Consider the following 15,190-nt stretch of genomic DNA (forward strand, 5'->3'; position numbering starts at 1 on the left):
CAGGGAAAGACAAGAGAAAAGTTGGGAATAAGAACCCTTAGCACAGTCCCTGGGAAAGCCCAGGGGTTGGTGACAAAAAAGCACACCACACTGGTAGTTAGGAAGTCTCATTTACATCAGTTTTGTCTGGGGAAGAAGCAACAAAGAGAAATCCAGTTGCCACAGATCATTCAATGTCTGCCAGTTTAGTCACTTGTAATCTGCACTTGGAACTTCAACGTTACCCTTCTGCTACTGACATCGGATCCTCCCCATTACACCACTGAACTAATCTCTCACCTTCAATTCCATTTCCTTTACTAAAGCACAAAACTCTTCATTTTGGAGAGGAAGGCTAAAATGCGTTTCCATGACTCTAGTTAGCCTTTATTGGAACAGTCTTGTTGTTAGCAAACCTAGCAGAAACAGAGTTCCCAGGGAACTAAAGGCTTCCCACTGGGGCAGATCTTACCCACGGGGAGCTATAGCTGGCAGTAGAGGGCTCTGTGGAAGACGGTGCCGATGAGCAGCTTCCCCTCGTAGACGGCTGCCACGGAGCTGCCCTGCAGCACGGAGCCGTCGTCGGCGTAGACACGAGTCACCGCCGGCTCCTCCGAGAGGATGTTCCGGATGCGCAGGACCTGCCAGAGGAGGGGGACACATCTGAAACGCCCGTGGGTGAAAATCCCCCACAGACAGAGGGAGCATCAGTGTATTAAACAAATTAGTCAGGTTGATCAGCTGCTGATAACGGCAACCAAGTGATTTCCTGCGATCCGGCCGCAAATTCTGCTTTGGTCAAGCATGGTCCATGGAGACGGAACAATTTTTTTAAGTGGTTGTGCAACAGAGACTCCACCTCAGTAAGTCAGGCAGTCATCCCCAGCACTAGGAATGTGAAGTTTTTTCCAGCCTGTGAGTTACTCAATATCTTCTTATTTTGGTGCTTTTTCCAGACAGCGTAAACAACTGCCCCGTACCATAAATGTACTGCTATTGAACATGCTCGTTTTGAAAAGTGTCTTATGCAGAGCCATCAGACAAGGCTGCAGTCAGACACCAACCAGCCACCTGCACTCGTGGCTGCTAGCACGCTGATGACAGCACCTCACCTATTTCAGAAGGAAAGAAGGACGACAGTGTCACCTACTGATGAACACAGTCGCACAGATAAATCATTCCAGGGTGGACGTTTCTGGTTGTGCTTTGCACTCAGTCAATTATTTTTTGTTTGGCAAAGTGATGCTGGTTTGGTAATTAACACAGTTCATAAAAATCTGATTGCACGGCCACAGCTGCACAGAAAGCAGCCTGACAAGTCCAAAATGACTGAGCTACTATGTGGCAATTATACAGTTGTCTCCTAAGGATCTGAATAGGTGCTTGTTAGTGAGTACGCTGTTTCGCTTTCCACTCGTGAGCAGAAGCTATAGGCTGGAAACCAGCTTGGTCTTAGCTCTCACAAAGGCTGGCCAGGAACTTCTCTATATAATGTCAAGTTATATCAGGGTTACTTAAACAGAGCAACTTCCTGGCACAAACATAGCCAAGAGACGAGTGACATCTCCCAAAAGGCACCTCAGAGGCAGGCAGATTTTCAGGATCATTGTAGAACAGCTTCATCCCATTGGGATGACAGCCTGTCCAGATGTCTCCAGTGTGAGGGTCAATAGACAAGTTATCAACCAGAGTGTCCAGCTGCAGCGTCTACCCAACACAGAGGAAAAACAAGAAAGGGAGAGAAGTTAGAGCTTATCACAAATCCTGGAAGCAAGCTATAACATAACCAATAGACTTGCCCGATACTCTCATCTGACATAACTTAAGACTGATTTTTTAAGAAGTATTTTATCCTCAAGTGCTGTTTCTCTTTTCCCTCAGTATGCTTCATCCCCTCCTCTGTGCCATGAGAAAACTGCTCGCTGCTCCAGGCTTCCCCCATCAGCTCATTCACAGCCACGCCTGTGCTGATTACTTCAGTGCTTTGTGGTCTGACCCACACTGACTAAGCCAGACTTCAGCTGTGGCTCTAGAGCACGCTCAATGGTCCCTCTCTGGCTGCTGGTATGAGGGTGGAAGACCTGACGCTCTGCTAACAGTGTGCACAGCACTTCTGCAAGCCCACAGCAGGAGCCATGCAGACCAGAACTTCACACATGATCAGCTTGAAATCTCACACATTCATGGGGAATAATTTATACAAAATTCACGTACGTCCCTTTCTTATGGAACAGCAGCACCTTACCTTCACATGGGTTAAATTCCAATTGGCATGTTTTTCCATAACATGGACACTATGATCAAATACATCTGCAACATAGATGTACCTTCAAAAGAAAGCACCTCTTAGCAATGCGTATGAACAAGCAGACACCAAAACCCCCCAGGGGCTCCTGTGCAAGCCCATCTCCTCCCATGGGCAATGCCAGCTCCCAGTACTCATACAGCAACAGACATCACAAGCAGGCCACAGGGCACTGAACTGAAGCCAGCCTGCTAAGATGCTAAGGTAGCTTTACACTGTTCCAGTTCTTTCATTAAAGCACTGAACCAGGCCTTGGATCATGAGATACAAAAATATGCTTTTTTTAAAAAAAAATTTACGATCACCTGTCTACATCACAGGACTGCTTAATTCAGTCACACAGACTTTAACACTGTAGAGCATTTCCCACTTGCAGAAATCCTGCCCGGTCAATCCTTGCAAGCAATACACACAAACTTCCACACTGGCCAGTTAAAATGCAGCAATACGCTCATGTCTTATTGCACACAAGCTACCATGCCAAGCAGCAAACATTGCCACTAGTTAAAGACCAAGACACACAATTTCTGTCCTACAAACCCTCCGTATCACTCACATTGTACAAGTAGCACCTTGCCTTACATGAGCCAGTTTAGACACTTGGCCACAGAGTTATCACATGTGTAAATTAGGACCTCAGGATCCTTTTGTGTGAAAAGCAAAATCTAAGACAATGAGAAACTTACTTTCTGTCAGGCGAAACGTTAATTCCATTGGCGGAATAAAACCCAGCCGCTACTTCTTTAACTTCTTTTGGACTGTAGTAAACAACATTTGACCAAGTTAAACCCAAGAACATCTCCAAGAACATTAAGATGAAGTCATAGAAGTAGTGGTCATTGGTAGCATAGAAGCTGTCTGGTCCCATAGCTACTATATCATTCACACTAAAAAAAATAAAAAGAGAGGGAGAAAAATAAATGAAAGAATGAAAGTAGAAGTATGAAGAAGCATTGCAGGACTGCCCAGAATCCAGTCAGGATATAGTCATGCCAGAGACATAAAGGGGCTGCAATTACAGATGGTACTTCAGATAGACTATGAGTTAGATTCTTTTTTACTTCTATTTTCTTTTACATAAGCCAGGACCGCACAATGCTGAGATCTGAACAGACCACAGGGCATCAGCTAGAGATACGGCTACCTGCCCAGAAGTCCATAGAAGCTCTTCTCTCTTTTGATTACATTCAACCAGGAACCAGAGACCAGGTAAGAGTTGTGACAACTTTAATCTATCAGGTTCTGTTTATTTTGCAATCATTTTGCAGCAGGACAGACAAAGAAAATTTTTTATTAAAAAAAAAAAAAGCTAAAAATATATTTATTTTTACAGTGTAGCAAATTCAGAATAATAGAATATCTGAAGGTTCATACCTGCAATGACCTGCCAGTGTGTTACAGGAGAGAAGTAAATATGGACACCAAGCTAATTCACTGGCATCAATCACAGTGGTGCTTAAGACTGATTTAGTGATACAGCTATTAAAAATCTCCTTTACAGAAGAGGCTGAAGAAACACAGTTTTTGATTACAAAGATGAGAACTAATCAATAAAAGGAACAGGAAAAACAGTTAAAGAGAAAATATCTCATATTAATAATACCCTAAACCCAAAATCATCCTACTTTGGATTTTACCAAAGCAGCCTGTTCTTCAAGGGGAAGATGGTACTTGGCTCCAATACCTTGTCAGAAGGTCATGACGAATGGTTTTCAGGTGCACAAGAGAATTGTCATCTTCTACAAATTTAAACAATTCTACTGTGCTCTTCTGATGCGGATGGTTCACAACAAAGAGGTACACAGTGTCATCTTAAAAAAAAAAAAAAGGAAACAGTTGAACTATCTGCAACAGGTTGCATGGCTGAGCACCCACAGCTCTGAAGCAGCCTCTAGTACAGAGCACATGTTGGGTTTGGTACCTTCGTCTCATGGGTCTTCAGAGGCAAAAAGAGAAGTACCAGAGTAATGCAGGGTGCCACTGCAACTGGACCCAGATCTCCAGCTACTCTTCTCCCAGGCTCACTCTACAAGGAACTGCTGTGTAAACTATGTTTTTGCTATTTTTAGCAAGGAAGAAAGAAATCATGGCTTCATCCTTGTGCCCAAGCCCCTGGTTTTGCAATCTGATGCACTGTAGTGGCTGATTTTGTGAAATAATCAGAGTGGGCTGGGTAGGAGGGCTTGTAGCCCAGCCAGTTTGGGCTCTTTGGTTTATTTGCTGCATCCCCTGAGAAAGGGGGGTTCCTTCCTACTCTGTGGAAGGTCGCAGTTCTTTTACACAGCCCTTCTGGTAAGGCCCTAAATTAGACACCAATGATTTCTCCAGCACCTTCCCTCCAAGGGTGACCGTGTGGGGACACAGTTCAAGCTGCAGCAACAGCTCTACTTCTCTTAATATTTGCAAACTTCTAATCGACCTGCTAAATTCCTCAGTGAAAGGACAGGGAAAAAGAAAGGAAAGAGAGCATGAGGGTATTGTATTGGTAGTCAGAGCCTGCCACAGAACGTCTTGCAGAGGAGAACATGGCTAGGCCACAGAGTACCAGAGATTTTAGTAATTTCCACAGATTTCATAATTTACTGTTGAGCCACAAAAGTCTCCATTCTGCTCACTACCAGTCAGTGAAGCACATGTCTCATCAAAACCCTTGACCCCAGGGTTAGACAGATATTAAATTAGTAAAATAAACTTTGAAGGGGTTTCAGCTCCTCAAAATTGTCCCCATATTTTCTTTCCTTTCAATATATAGGATACCTTTCTGTCTCAGCCTGAGATACTCTGCAAAGGTGTTTGCTTTTAGAAAGGAGCCCAACAAAGATAAAAAGACCAAAATAACCTTTTCTCTTCCAGCAAGCACTGGCTATTAGGGGTGCAACACAAGGCTGCAAAAGAATTTCTGTTTGTGCTCTTTAGGCTGAGATTGGCCTAAGCTTGCTTTACCTCTGTCTACATAGGTGCTGATTCCATGAGGGTTAAATGATGCTAGATCAAACCCTCGGCTGATTCTCAGTTCCACTGCTCTGGGATTGTCTTCACTCAAATCCATCAAAAATATTTCACCTGGCTTGTCTGGTGCAAGGCTCTTTAATCCTGGATATTTCAAGCCCTGTTAAATCAAAACATAAGAAAATCATTCCTGGATAAAAGGTAAATGGAAGCATCACAGGGGTGAAAACATTGGAGCTTTGTTTGGGCTTGCAAGCAGACATCAGGATGTCCCTCAGCTTCAGCCTGCCATGCCACGATGGACATAGAGGGACCAGCTCTGCTCTCCCTGGCGAGCCCTTGGTTGCAGTGTAGAGGGAGCAGCCATACCCGAGGTACAACCAACCACCTGGCCGGTGGCACCACTGCCACCACTGCAGACACCACCCAGGTGGGTGCTCCCTGTGTGTCAAACCACTCTGCTAACAGACATCGGGGGGGGAGGGCAAACTGGAGGTATACTGACTGAATCCAGTGTCAGGCCACGAGGAACAGCAGCAGCGTGGCAGCTCACAACTTCTGGCATGAATTTTGCAACATTATCATTCCCAGGGTCTCCCTGGAGCACACAGATGAAAACATCCACCTCTGGTTTTGAAAATGATCACTAGGCAAAGAAAACCTTGAAAGCTTATGTCTAAAAGGGTAAAAAAAGTATCAGGAACAACAAAATCACACAAAATCTGATGGTTTTTGAAAAGTAGGGAGTTAACACACCTTCTTAATAAGGGAAAGGTTTGGCATGTCAACGTTTCAAGGAAGAAATATGAAAGAAATTCAAGGTTATGTGGGCAGCTAAGCCAGAGCACTAGGCCATGTGTCTGAGCCACCATCACCACTTCAGTGTCAAGAAATGCACTTGCTCAAGCAGCAGGAAACACCAGCTAAGCCAACGCAAGTCTGGGCTGTTCCTACAGAGCCAGTCAACCTTACAGAAAGGGAAATGCTGTAGTTTTCACTTATGGCTTCTGTAGATAAGGAAGCAGGAAAGCGGTGTGGGCACTTACAGAGCTGATGAAAGCCAGTCCATTGGGAAGTATGTCAATGTCTTCTGAACCAGTTTCTGCAAGGCAGAGATAAACAGGGGGGTTCATATGACAAATATTTCCCATCAAAAAAAACTCCTTTTTAGTACAGCTCCAGTTCTCACGATTGTCTTCTTCTGATATAACTGCATAAGCGATGAAGTTCAGTGGAAAAGTTTGCATTGCATTAAAAATGGTAGCAGAAGTCAGCAGCATGCCAGGTTAGGAACCAGTACTGGAATTCACCTCTTTCTAGGGGCTTAATGGTGTCCCGGTGGCGGCTGGGCAGTTTCCCACCCAGCTCCATGTGCCCCAGCACAGCATGGGAGGGATCACCTGCTGTAGAGGATAGTGCTCTGCAGTAAGCAATTAGCACACATTACAAGACTTTCAGGGCAGGACCATACCCACCACTCACCTCACACGCTTGCATAAGGTACCTCTGGGGATTGCACACACTAATTGTCCTGGCTGAGTTGGGACACTTCACGAAGATGGATTGACAAATATTTAGTTAAAGTTCTCAAGTCACAGAGACCCTACTGTATCTTTCACAGCTAAGGGCTTTAAGAATCAGACCACATTTAACTGTGGGTAATCATTTTCAGTACTTCCAGTTTCTCTAATATTTTTCCCTACTATGAAAATTAAAATAAAATAATAAAATATCCCCTTCGTAAGAGCACAATCTTAGACTTTGATTAAGCAGCCTCCACAGAGCTTTTGGTCTGATGCTGAAGCACTTTTGCTGTCCCACATTTTCCCTACTACCCTGAGAAGCCTCCCCTCTCTTCTCCAAATCACCATCATGAACAGCATTCCCCACAAGCCACTTCCCAGATGATGGCTGGATTAAACCCACCCCAGAGCATTTGCTTAAAGGAGGAAATTATTCTGCAGGTTTTTCTTTAATAGAGCCACCAACACCAAGGTTTTCCACCTGGCTTGTCCCATCTCTCCAAACTCCCTCCTACTCGGCCACAGACCACCCGTGTAATCCCATGTGGTTCACACTATCCCCAGCATCTCAGCATCTCCTCCTGCAAAAGTGCCTGCAACTTTGAGTTGGGTTTATTGTTTATTCTCATGTAAGGCCTATTTATCATGGCACTAATTCAGCTGGGCTGTAATTTATCCTGTGGCAGTTGAAATTGTGAGAAGGAACCAGATCCCCAAATTCACCCATCCAAGCAAGCTCCACCTTCAGCTCAGCCCTGGAGAGATGCAGTGGCACAACTTCTCCAAGAAGGACAGGGAACAGAGACAGGTCCAGCTCTTCCTCAGCTCAGCTAGCCCCTTCTTCCTGCCTGCTGAAGAGCCAAAGGTCTGAAGATGCATTTTGGGGGAAGCCACCTCCAGGGTTTTGGTTCTGAATTTTGACTGGACTCAGACAGGAGGCAGACACCTGCACTTACGTGCCCAGAGACGTTTAGAGCCTGGGTTTTCCAACTAAAATTTTGAAATTTTCTTTTTCAGCTCAGCTTATGCTCTGATTTAAGCAACAAGCTCCTTTCATTTGCCCCAGCTCTGAGTCTTTCCAAGCCTGGGTTCATTTGTAGGACAGGATTAGTGGCAATTCCCCACTTCCAGGGACTGCAGCATAGATAACAACATAAATGAATGCTGAGAGGCTCAATTACTACAGTGATGTGAGCTGGACAGACAGCTTTTACTGGCAGAGCACGCTGATGAGTGAATAAACAGATACAGTCATTTATTGCTACTGAATTAGGGAGGCTGCCAAGCAGAAAGATGAGCAGGCTAATTGGGAGCAGATAATTAAAAAGTACAAGTTTCTGGTAGAAGGCACATAACCAGAGCCCTGCCCCACACTACTTCAAAAGAAACTTTCCAGCAAAGCCCATTTTGGCCAGTTCTCAGGCAGGTCCTGGTATGTGTAGACGAGAGCAAGGGCTGTTGGAAGAGCAGTGAAATGCTGATCCAGCTGCCCCTGCTGAGCCAGCACCCCAAGGCAGCCAGGAGAGGATGGGGACACGCAGCCAGCCACTGGGAAGCTCCTGTGTTCTCCTGCAGGACCCATTTGGGGAGGGCTCTGGGCTGCTGTCACAGGTGCTGTATGGGACAGGACAGATAGTAACTGATTTATTAGGTATCATTTACCTCCACTATATTGCTTACTTGTATCACCAAGCACAGATTGTCCATGGGATTATCTGAACTAGCAGCATTTAAAGAAAAAAAATAGATACCAAGAAAAATTACTGCCTACCCTAGAAATTTTTGTTGTTATTGTCCTTTATCTCAGTATGATATATTCTGCAGGTGCATCTAAAAAAAACCAAAATCACTTTGATTTCATGTCCAAAAGCAAGTGATTGTTTCACCTATATCCCACAAATGGTTCCAAGATACAAGTATTTCTAGCAACTTCTATAGCAGCTTCTTGAACTTTAGGAATTAGTTCAGGACATAAGGTTAGTTTATTATAAAACAGTAACATGAGTAGACACTCATATAATTCAGAAGACACTGTTTATTCTACATTTATAGCCTTTTCTACATACCTGTGAATGAGTTTAGGACAAGCTGTAGTTTTTTATTGGTTTGTTCAGTGTTTTCATCTGTGCTTACATTGCACAATATTTGAAAACTGAATAGATCACAGTCTTAAAAAAAAAAAAAAAAAAAAGAGAGAAAAAACCATGAAGGATAAAATTGTGCAAAAAATGGTCCACTAGAGATTTTTTTTCCATTCACTCTGGGTTACTTTCCTTTACTACATATACATTGCTTTTAACATAATTACAACAGACTGTACCAGATGCCTGTTCTTCCATGAACAGAATGAATAGTTTACAATAATTTTGTTCAGAGCTGATCCTGCTCATTACCTATGTCCCACTTAAGTGTCCAGAAGGACTATATTAAGTACTAAAATAAAGACGGACTGTTCATTCAACTTTACCATAGGATTTTAAAGGAAGAAGATGTCCATGCAGAAAGATATCCTTACACAAAGTCACCCACAGGAGCACTCTTACAGATCTAAGTACAGTAAAAGCCCTGGTTTGCTGTACTGAGGAGCCCTAATATCTAGGCAGCACCTATATATTAGGGCTCCTCAGTATCCTGGAGTAGTAAAACCCACACAGTCACATTTTGGAAGATGTTTGCAGGAACATATCAACTTCTAAATTTATACCAATCTTTCATTATATCTATTCCTGCCACATTGGACCTGCTGAATTAAGTTCTGGCATTCCAATTTTTCTAAAGAGCAGCAAACAGCAGAGCAAAGCCAAGGTGAGGTGCTCTTCTGTGAAGGGACACTTACAGGAGCATAGCAAGAAGCAGAAATGAAGCTCTGTAAACTGATCCACAGCCACCACGGAGCAGAGCCAGGTTCTCAGAATTCACCTAATCTCCATGTAAATGTCAGGCACCAAAATTGAGATAGTTGTTCAGATATTAAACACAACTGTATGTGTGATTTCCAGCTTTCCTTCTTTCCTCCCCAGAGCAATCCTGTTGCAAAAGGTCTTGTAAAGATTGCAATAGTGATATGCTTAAAAGAATTACTCAGAAATTATTTTATATTAGTCACCATCAAACAAGCATTATTCAGAGCCTTGTGTAAGTAAATTACAGCTCAGTCTAGAAGACCTGGAAAGTTTTATATAATTAAACTACTTCTGCACTTAACCTGAGGCACATGAACTCTGCGCGCACTCATTCATGGCAGTAATTTACCTTTAGAAAGACTTTTGATTCCTGACATAAGGAGGAACTGAGATTTATGAAATCAATGCAGTGACTCAGCAAGCTCAAAGGCAATGCCCTTAAGGCTCCTCCAATGACTTTTGACACATGCAAAATCTAGGGAAATTTCAACAGAATTCAAGACATTTCCAAAAATACTAAGGAAGAGAAAAGTCCCAGCCATTAAACCTGTATTAAGCTTGAAAATTCTAATTTGGAGGAAAGAGGCACACAAAAAAGCAATCAATTTTAAAGCTATCCATTTTATACTGTCATTATCCTAAAGGCAGCAAAAAAAAAAAAAGACAAAAACATTGCTGTGTGCTAAACACATGACCCAAAGTACAAAGTCAACATTTCAGCCACTCTGTTAAACCACTCTGCAAACCAAAGATAGCAAATATGACCCTTTGCTCTTTGAAACTGCACAGATGAATTGAGCAACCACACCGAGCTCCTGACTGCTGTTTGCATGGCGTGGTATTAGCTCGCTCCTAAATCTCTGCAAAATGAGACACTAAGGACTTGGCTGGCATTTTGCAGCTATTCCTTCACCACATGCCTGTGGCCTTCTCCCAAAGCTTCCACCCTTCCAGCACATCCAGTCTTCAAGACGTCATCAGTCAAGATGTCATCAGCTGACAGCCACCTGTAGGTACCTGCCTGAAGAGCCAGCACACCTGCCTCTAAAAGCCAAACAGTTTCCTAAATGGCTTAGCAACGGAGAAGTGTTTGCAAGGTACTCATTTTCAAGAAAAGGAACAGAAACAATGCCAAAGGCATGAAATATACCAACTATCTAGCTTTTCAGTATCATTTTCTTCCTGCAGTTCCTCCCTACCTCGAAGTCCAAGTAGCAATTTAAAGTCAAATTAGCACTTTGTTTTCAGGATCAGGCTTGGAAATTGGCTTGAAGAAGCAGATGCAAAATAAGGCTGGACAAAAGCAATACACTCAGTGATTCTGAGCACGTACCGATCCCTTTAATGAGCCGGCAGTTCGGGAGCGTTACTGGGGCTACTTCCCGTGAGGCATTGAGTCTGTTCCTGCAAGAGGAAAAAGCAGGGTTAACAGCACACAGCCAGTTTTAAAACAGGTAACATTCCTAGAGTAGTTTTATCTTAGTTTTATTGTCTGTCTTGTTGCAGCAGCAAATCAGCCATAAAATACTGAATAAGCAAAAATCCAGAACTGACAACAGCAATTGCTCAAAATCACTGTGGTGGTTACACACATCCACAGGTTAAGTCATTCTCCTACACTGAGTAACTTTGGGAACCTGACTTTCTTCATGATCTTCAGCAACACGCTTTCATGACCCACCACAGCTCAAATGATAAAATAACAGCCACACTTTCTTCAGGTTTCAGCCACCTAAATATAGTAGCACCCTGGACTTAGAAGCAGCACTTCAGATGAGAAGGCAACCTTCTACCCCATCCCACTGGCTATCTTTTGTGACTGGGCCACCAGCAGTTGCAGTTTCTTCATTTCTTAGTCACAGTCAAAGGTAGCGATAGCTTTGTTGCAAGGCAGAACCACCCACTTCCTAAGAAGACGCAGAACATGCAGTACAATTTTCAGCAATTATCCTCTTCCTCCTCTTTTCTCCTGGTACCCACCTAGAGCAGTATCCCTCAGCAGTGTTTATTTCATTCCTGAATGTCCACAAAATTCCATCTCTGGCTGATACTTTACTGGACAAGCAGGTACAGACAGGTAACTCCATGTGAGTTCCTATTCCTCCATCTCCTCTGTTGCAAGTTCTCTACAAATCTACATGAAAGGCACCTCACTACCTGGACTGTGATGTTTGACCATGCTGGTCCACAGTGCCGTAAGAAAATGTTGTGTTTCTGTGTGAAAATGTCAGGCTAATGTACTAGAATATTTCTTTTCTTTTTTTTTTTTTTATTCCCAAAAGAAACCATTTAAACCAACATAGTTACTCCTTTGCATGCCTACAATACACACATGTTGAGGCTGTACTTGCTTCAACCACAGGGAATTCTGAATGCCAGGATTCCACAGCAATACCTAGCTATGTTTATGTTATAGTTTTAGGCATAAACATAAACTGAACAGTGGTATCAGTCTGTGGTATGAAAAATATGTGATACAGCTGAGCACTGTATAGTGTGACAGTCCTGCATGTTTTACTCACTTAATTACGAATTGTAAGTTGATTCAACACTGTATCATGGACACAGGTTGTTAACATAAGGCCAGAAAAAAAAAGAGGGAAGGGAAGGGAAGGGAAGGGAAGGGAAGGGAAGGGAAGGGAAGGGAAGAGAAAGAAGGAGAGAAAAGCAAAAAAAGAAAAGAAAAGAAAAGAAAAGAAAAGAAAAGAAAAGAAAAGAAAAGAAAAGAAAAGAAAAGAAAAGAAAAGAAAAGAAAAGAAAAGAAAAGAAAAGAAAAGAAAAGAAAAGAAAAGAAAAGAAAAGAAAAGAAAAGAAAAGAAAAGAAAAGAAAAGAAAAGAAAAGAAAAGAAAAGAAAAGAAAAGAAAAGAAAAGAAAAGAAAAGAAAAGAAAAGAAAAGAAAAGAAAAGAAAAGAAAAGAAAAGAAAAGAAAAGAAAAGAAAAGAAAAGAAAAGAAAAGAAAAGAAAAGAAAAGAAAAGAAAAGAAAAGAAAAGAAAAGAAAAGAAAAGAAAAGAAAAGAAAAGAAAAGAAAAGAAAAGAAAAGAAAAGAAAAGAAAAGAAAAGAAAAGAAAAGAAAAGAAAAGAAAAAAGGCAGAGGACAGCAAGGGGAAGGAGACAAGTTAAACTCTTCCAAGCCCATCTCCCAGGTGTAATGACAAAGAATTACACTGTCTCCCAGCCCACAAGAAGCACAGGAGGGATACCAGCTCCCCCCTCGCCCCCCAGCATCCCGCACAGCCAAACCCACCAGGGGTGGCTTGGGGTGATCATGCCCAAAGTTTGCACTGATGCCTACTTAAGGCTTTCCTATTTGCATCAGCTTTTCCTGGGCAAGACTGCAAGCTGCTGAGTGCCAAACGCACAGCAGGAACTCAGCCAGCAGCCAATGGGGGATGATGATATCCTGACAGCATTCCCAGGGAAACACTTCATGGGCTGGAATGAGAGTAATTCAAAAGGACACTGGTCACAAGCCTGCAGCACATACGGAGGCTTTTCCAAAATGTGTCAGTTTATCTAGCACAGACAGCCTTAGCTACTAAGCCAGATGGCCTAGATAACTAACTGGCCGTACAGAAAACACAGTGGGCCTCCAAACTGTGGGGGATGCAACTTCAAAAAAAGCGAGAGTTTGACTACTTGGTGCAACTCCAGTGCATGGCACCTTTTCCTGCCTGGTTCCTCCTTCCAGTTCTAGTTCTCCACCTGCTGTTTCACTTTGTGGGACACGGACAGCGCACATTCCCTTTCCTTCAGCAGCAACCTGTTGCATATTCAAAGACCTCTCTCTTTCAGTTTTCCTCTGCTATAGACTAACCAGTCCCAGATCTTTGGGTTTCGTTGGTTTTTGGTTTTTTTCCTGACTAGACTGAAAATCACGTCTTATTTTGGGTTTTTTTTCAAATTATTTTCAAACTATCAGCATCTTTCTGGAAGCACACTGCCATTTTGAACACAGTGTGCACACTGAGCACCATATCAGTAGAGTGTTATGAAATTCTAATACTGTGTATATAGATATATATATGAACAATAATGTCATATACATATTGTTCTGAAGAAAACAGTAACACAGTCTAACTCACATTCAAGTTTTACAAATTAGCTCAGACCTCTCTTCAGAGGAGAATTTACAATTTAGAACGTCAATAGAGGAACTGGTATAATTTTAGTTAGTAACACCCAAGAACTGCTGCACAAGCCCTACACAAGTCTATTCGGCAGCTTTCAACAGTGTAACGGATGCATAAACAAACCTAATTCAAGAAGAATTAAGTCTGTAAGAGATCTGTAATAATTCCTCAAGACTTATCTTTTAAGTATTTAATAGATTCTCACATCATACTATTTAGACACAGTACACCAAACTCAGAAGGAACAGCAAGACGTCTTTGCCAGATTCCTGCCTTCTTGGTGCAAGATGAATACACTACCCACAGTTTCTTCTCTGAAGGCCATGATAAATGATTTTAGAGTATTTTGTTATCTGGAGTTGTGTGTTGCCAAACTCTGCAACCATCTTAAGACCGCTACTATGCTGCAGTTTGCTGAAAACACAGCACACAGGGAAAATCCAGAGTCAGACCTTGTTTCTATCAGGACATTCGGCTTGCCAGATTTCAAATATTGCATTTGTCCATTTGATTTGGAGGGGATGTGGCGTTCCTTGCTCTTCACAGTACTTTGAAATGACTCACGCTACTAAAACGCAGGAGTGTTTTCCAGCTCCACCATCCCAGCTTGTGCAGCGCCAGGGCAGAAGGGTCCTGTCACCACCGTGGTTATCAGTAACAGTAACGCTTGGATTTAGGGCAAGATGCAAATGCACCTCTTTGAGGTACCTGAGTCCAGGGAGTAGAGTCCTCCTTCTGTAACTAGGTACAATTACTACCTACACAGAAATCAATTAGCTGGATGTCGTTGCTTTGATGTCAGGCATTTAGAATACTTGGGGAACTGACCAAAATTATAATGATGTAGCTGCCTTGCAACACAGCAAGTCACCATCACTTCTCTGTACGGAAACAACCAGCTAGGTGTTTAGTAGCTTTCAGGACAGAAGCTGTTATAACACCAGCGTCCACATTCACACCACCTGATATGGAGCGTATGACATGGCCACGTATTTTAGCTCACAGTGAGATACCACCTTATCATTACAGAGGTCCATGCCCCTTCAGAGGGACCTTGTGTACACAAGGCCTCTTGCTCAACAGAGGTGAGCTTTGGTAGAAAATAATGCCAGTTTCTGGCAACTCGATTTCCACTCACTGTTTGGCCAATTGGCAGGAGATGAGGTAAACTGGCAAATACCGATTTTGGCACATCCCTGTTAACCGCAGCCTCTTGCAGAAACAGAGGTACCAGGACCCCTGCCCCAGAGCAACCTCTCCCTTTGGTCCCTGGGTCTCCAGCATCTTCCTGCGGAGGATTTCATGTCCCACTTACTGCAGAGGGCCTTTCCACCGGACAAGTGCTCCTGAAGTTAGTTTATGGCTGATGGAGGATGAGAAAGGCACTGCTGAGCAAGCC

At 43.0% G+C, this 15,190-nt stretch overlaps 1 protein-coding gene across 1 annotated transcript; it reads right to left on the reverse strand.

Annotated features, from left to right (window-relative positions):
- Nucleotides 1–348: 348 nt before the first annotated feature.
- On the reverse strand, nucleotides 349–11,068 carry LOC103772969 (serum paraoxonase/arylesterase 2; the record flags this gene model as incomplete). The annotated part of the gene is made up of 8 exons (XM_008940315.1): nucleotides 349–620; nucleotides 1,558–1,686; nucleotides 2,225–2,306; nucleotides 2,971–3,171; nucleotides 3,969–4,095; nucleotides 5,228–5,393; nucleotides 6,280–6,335; nucleotides 10,993–11,068. Coding segments are annotated over 8 exons (996 nt in total), but the record flags the coding sequence as incomplete, so codon positions are not given.
- Nucleotides 11,069–15,190: the final 4,122 nt, after the last annotated feature.

The sequence above is a fragment of the Merops nubicus genome, unplaced genomic scaffold, assembly GCF_000691845.1.
Source record: "Merops nubicus isolate BGI_N331 unplaced genomic scaffold, ASM69184v1 scaffold23765, whole genome shotgun sequence".
In the NCBI taxonomy this organism is placed as follows: domain Eukaryota; kingdom Metazoa; phylum Chordata; class Aves; order Coraciiformes; family Meropidae; genus Merops; species Merops nubicus.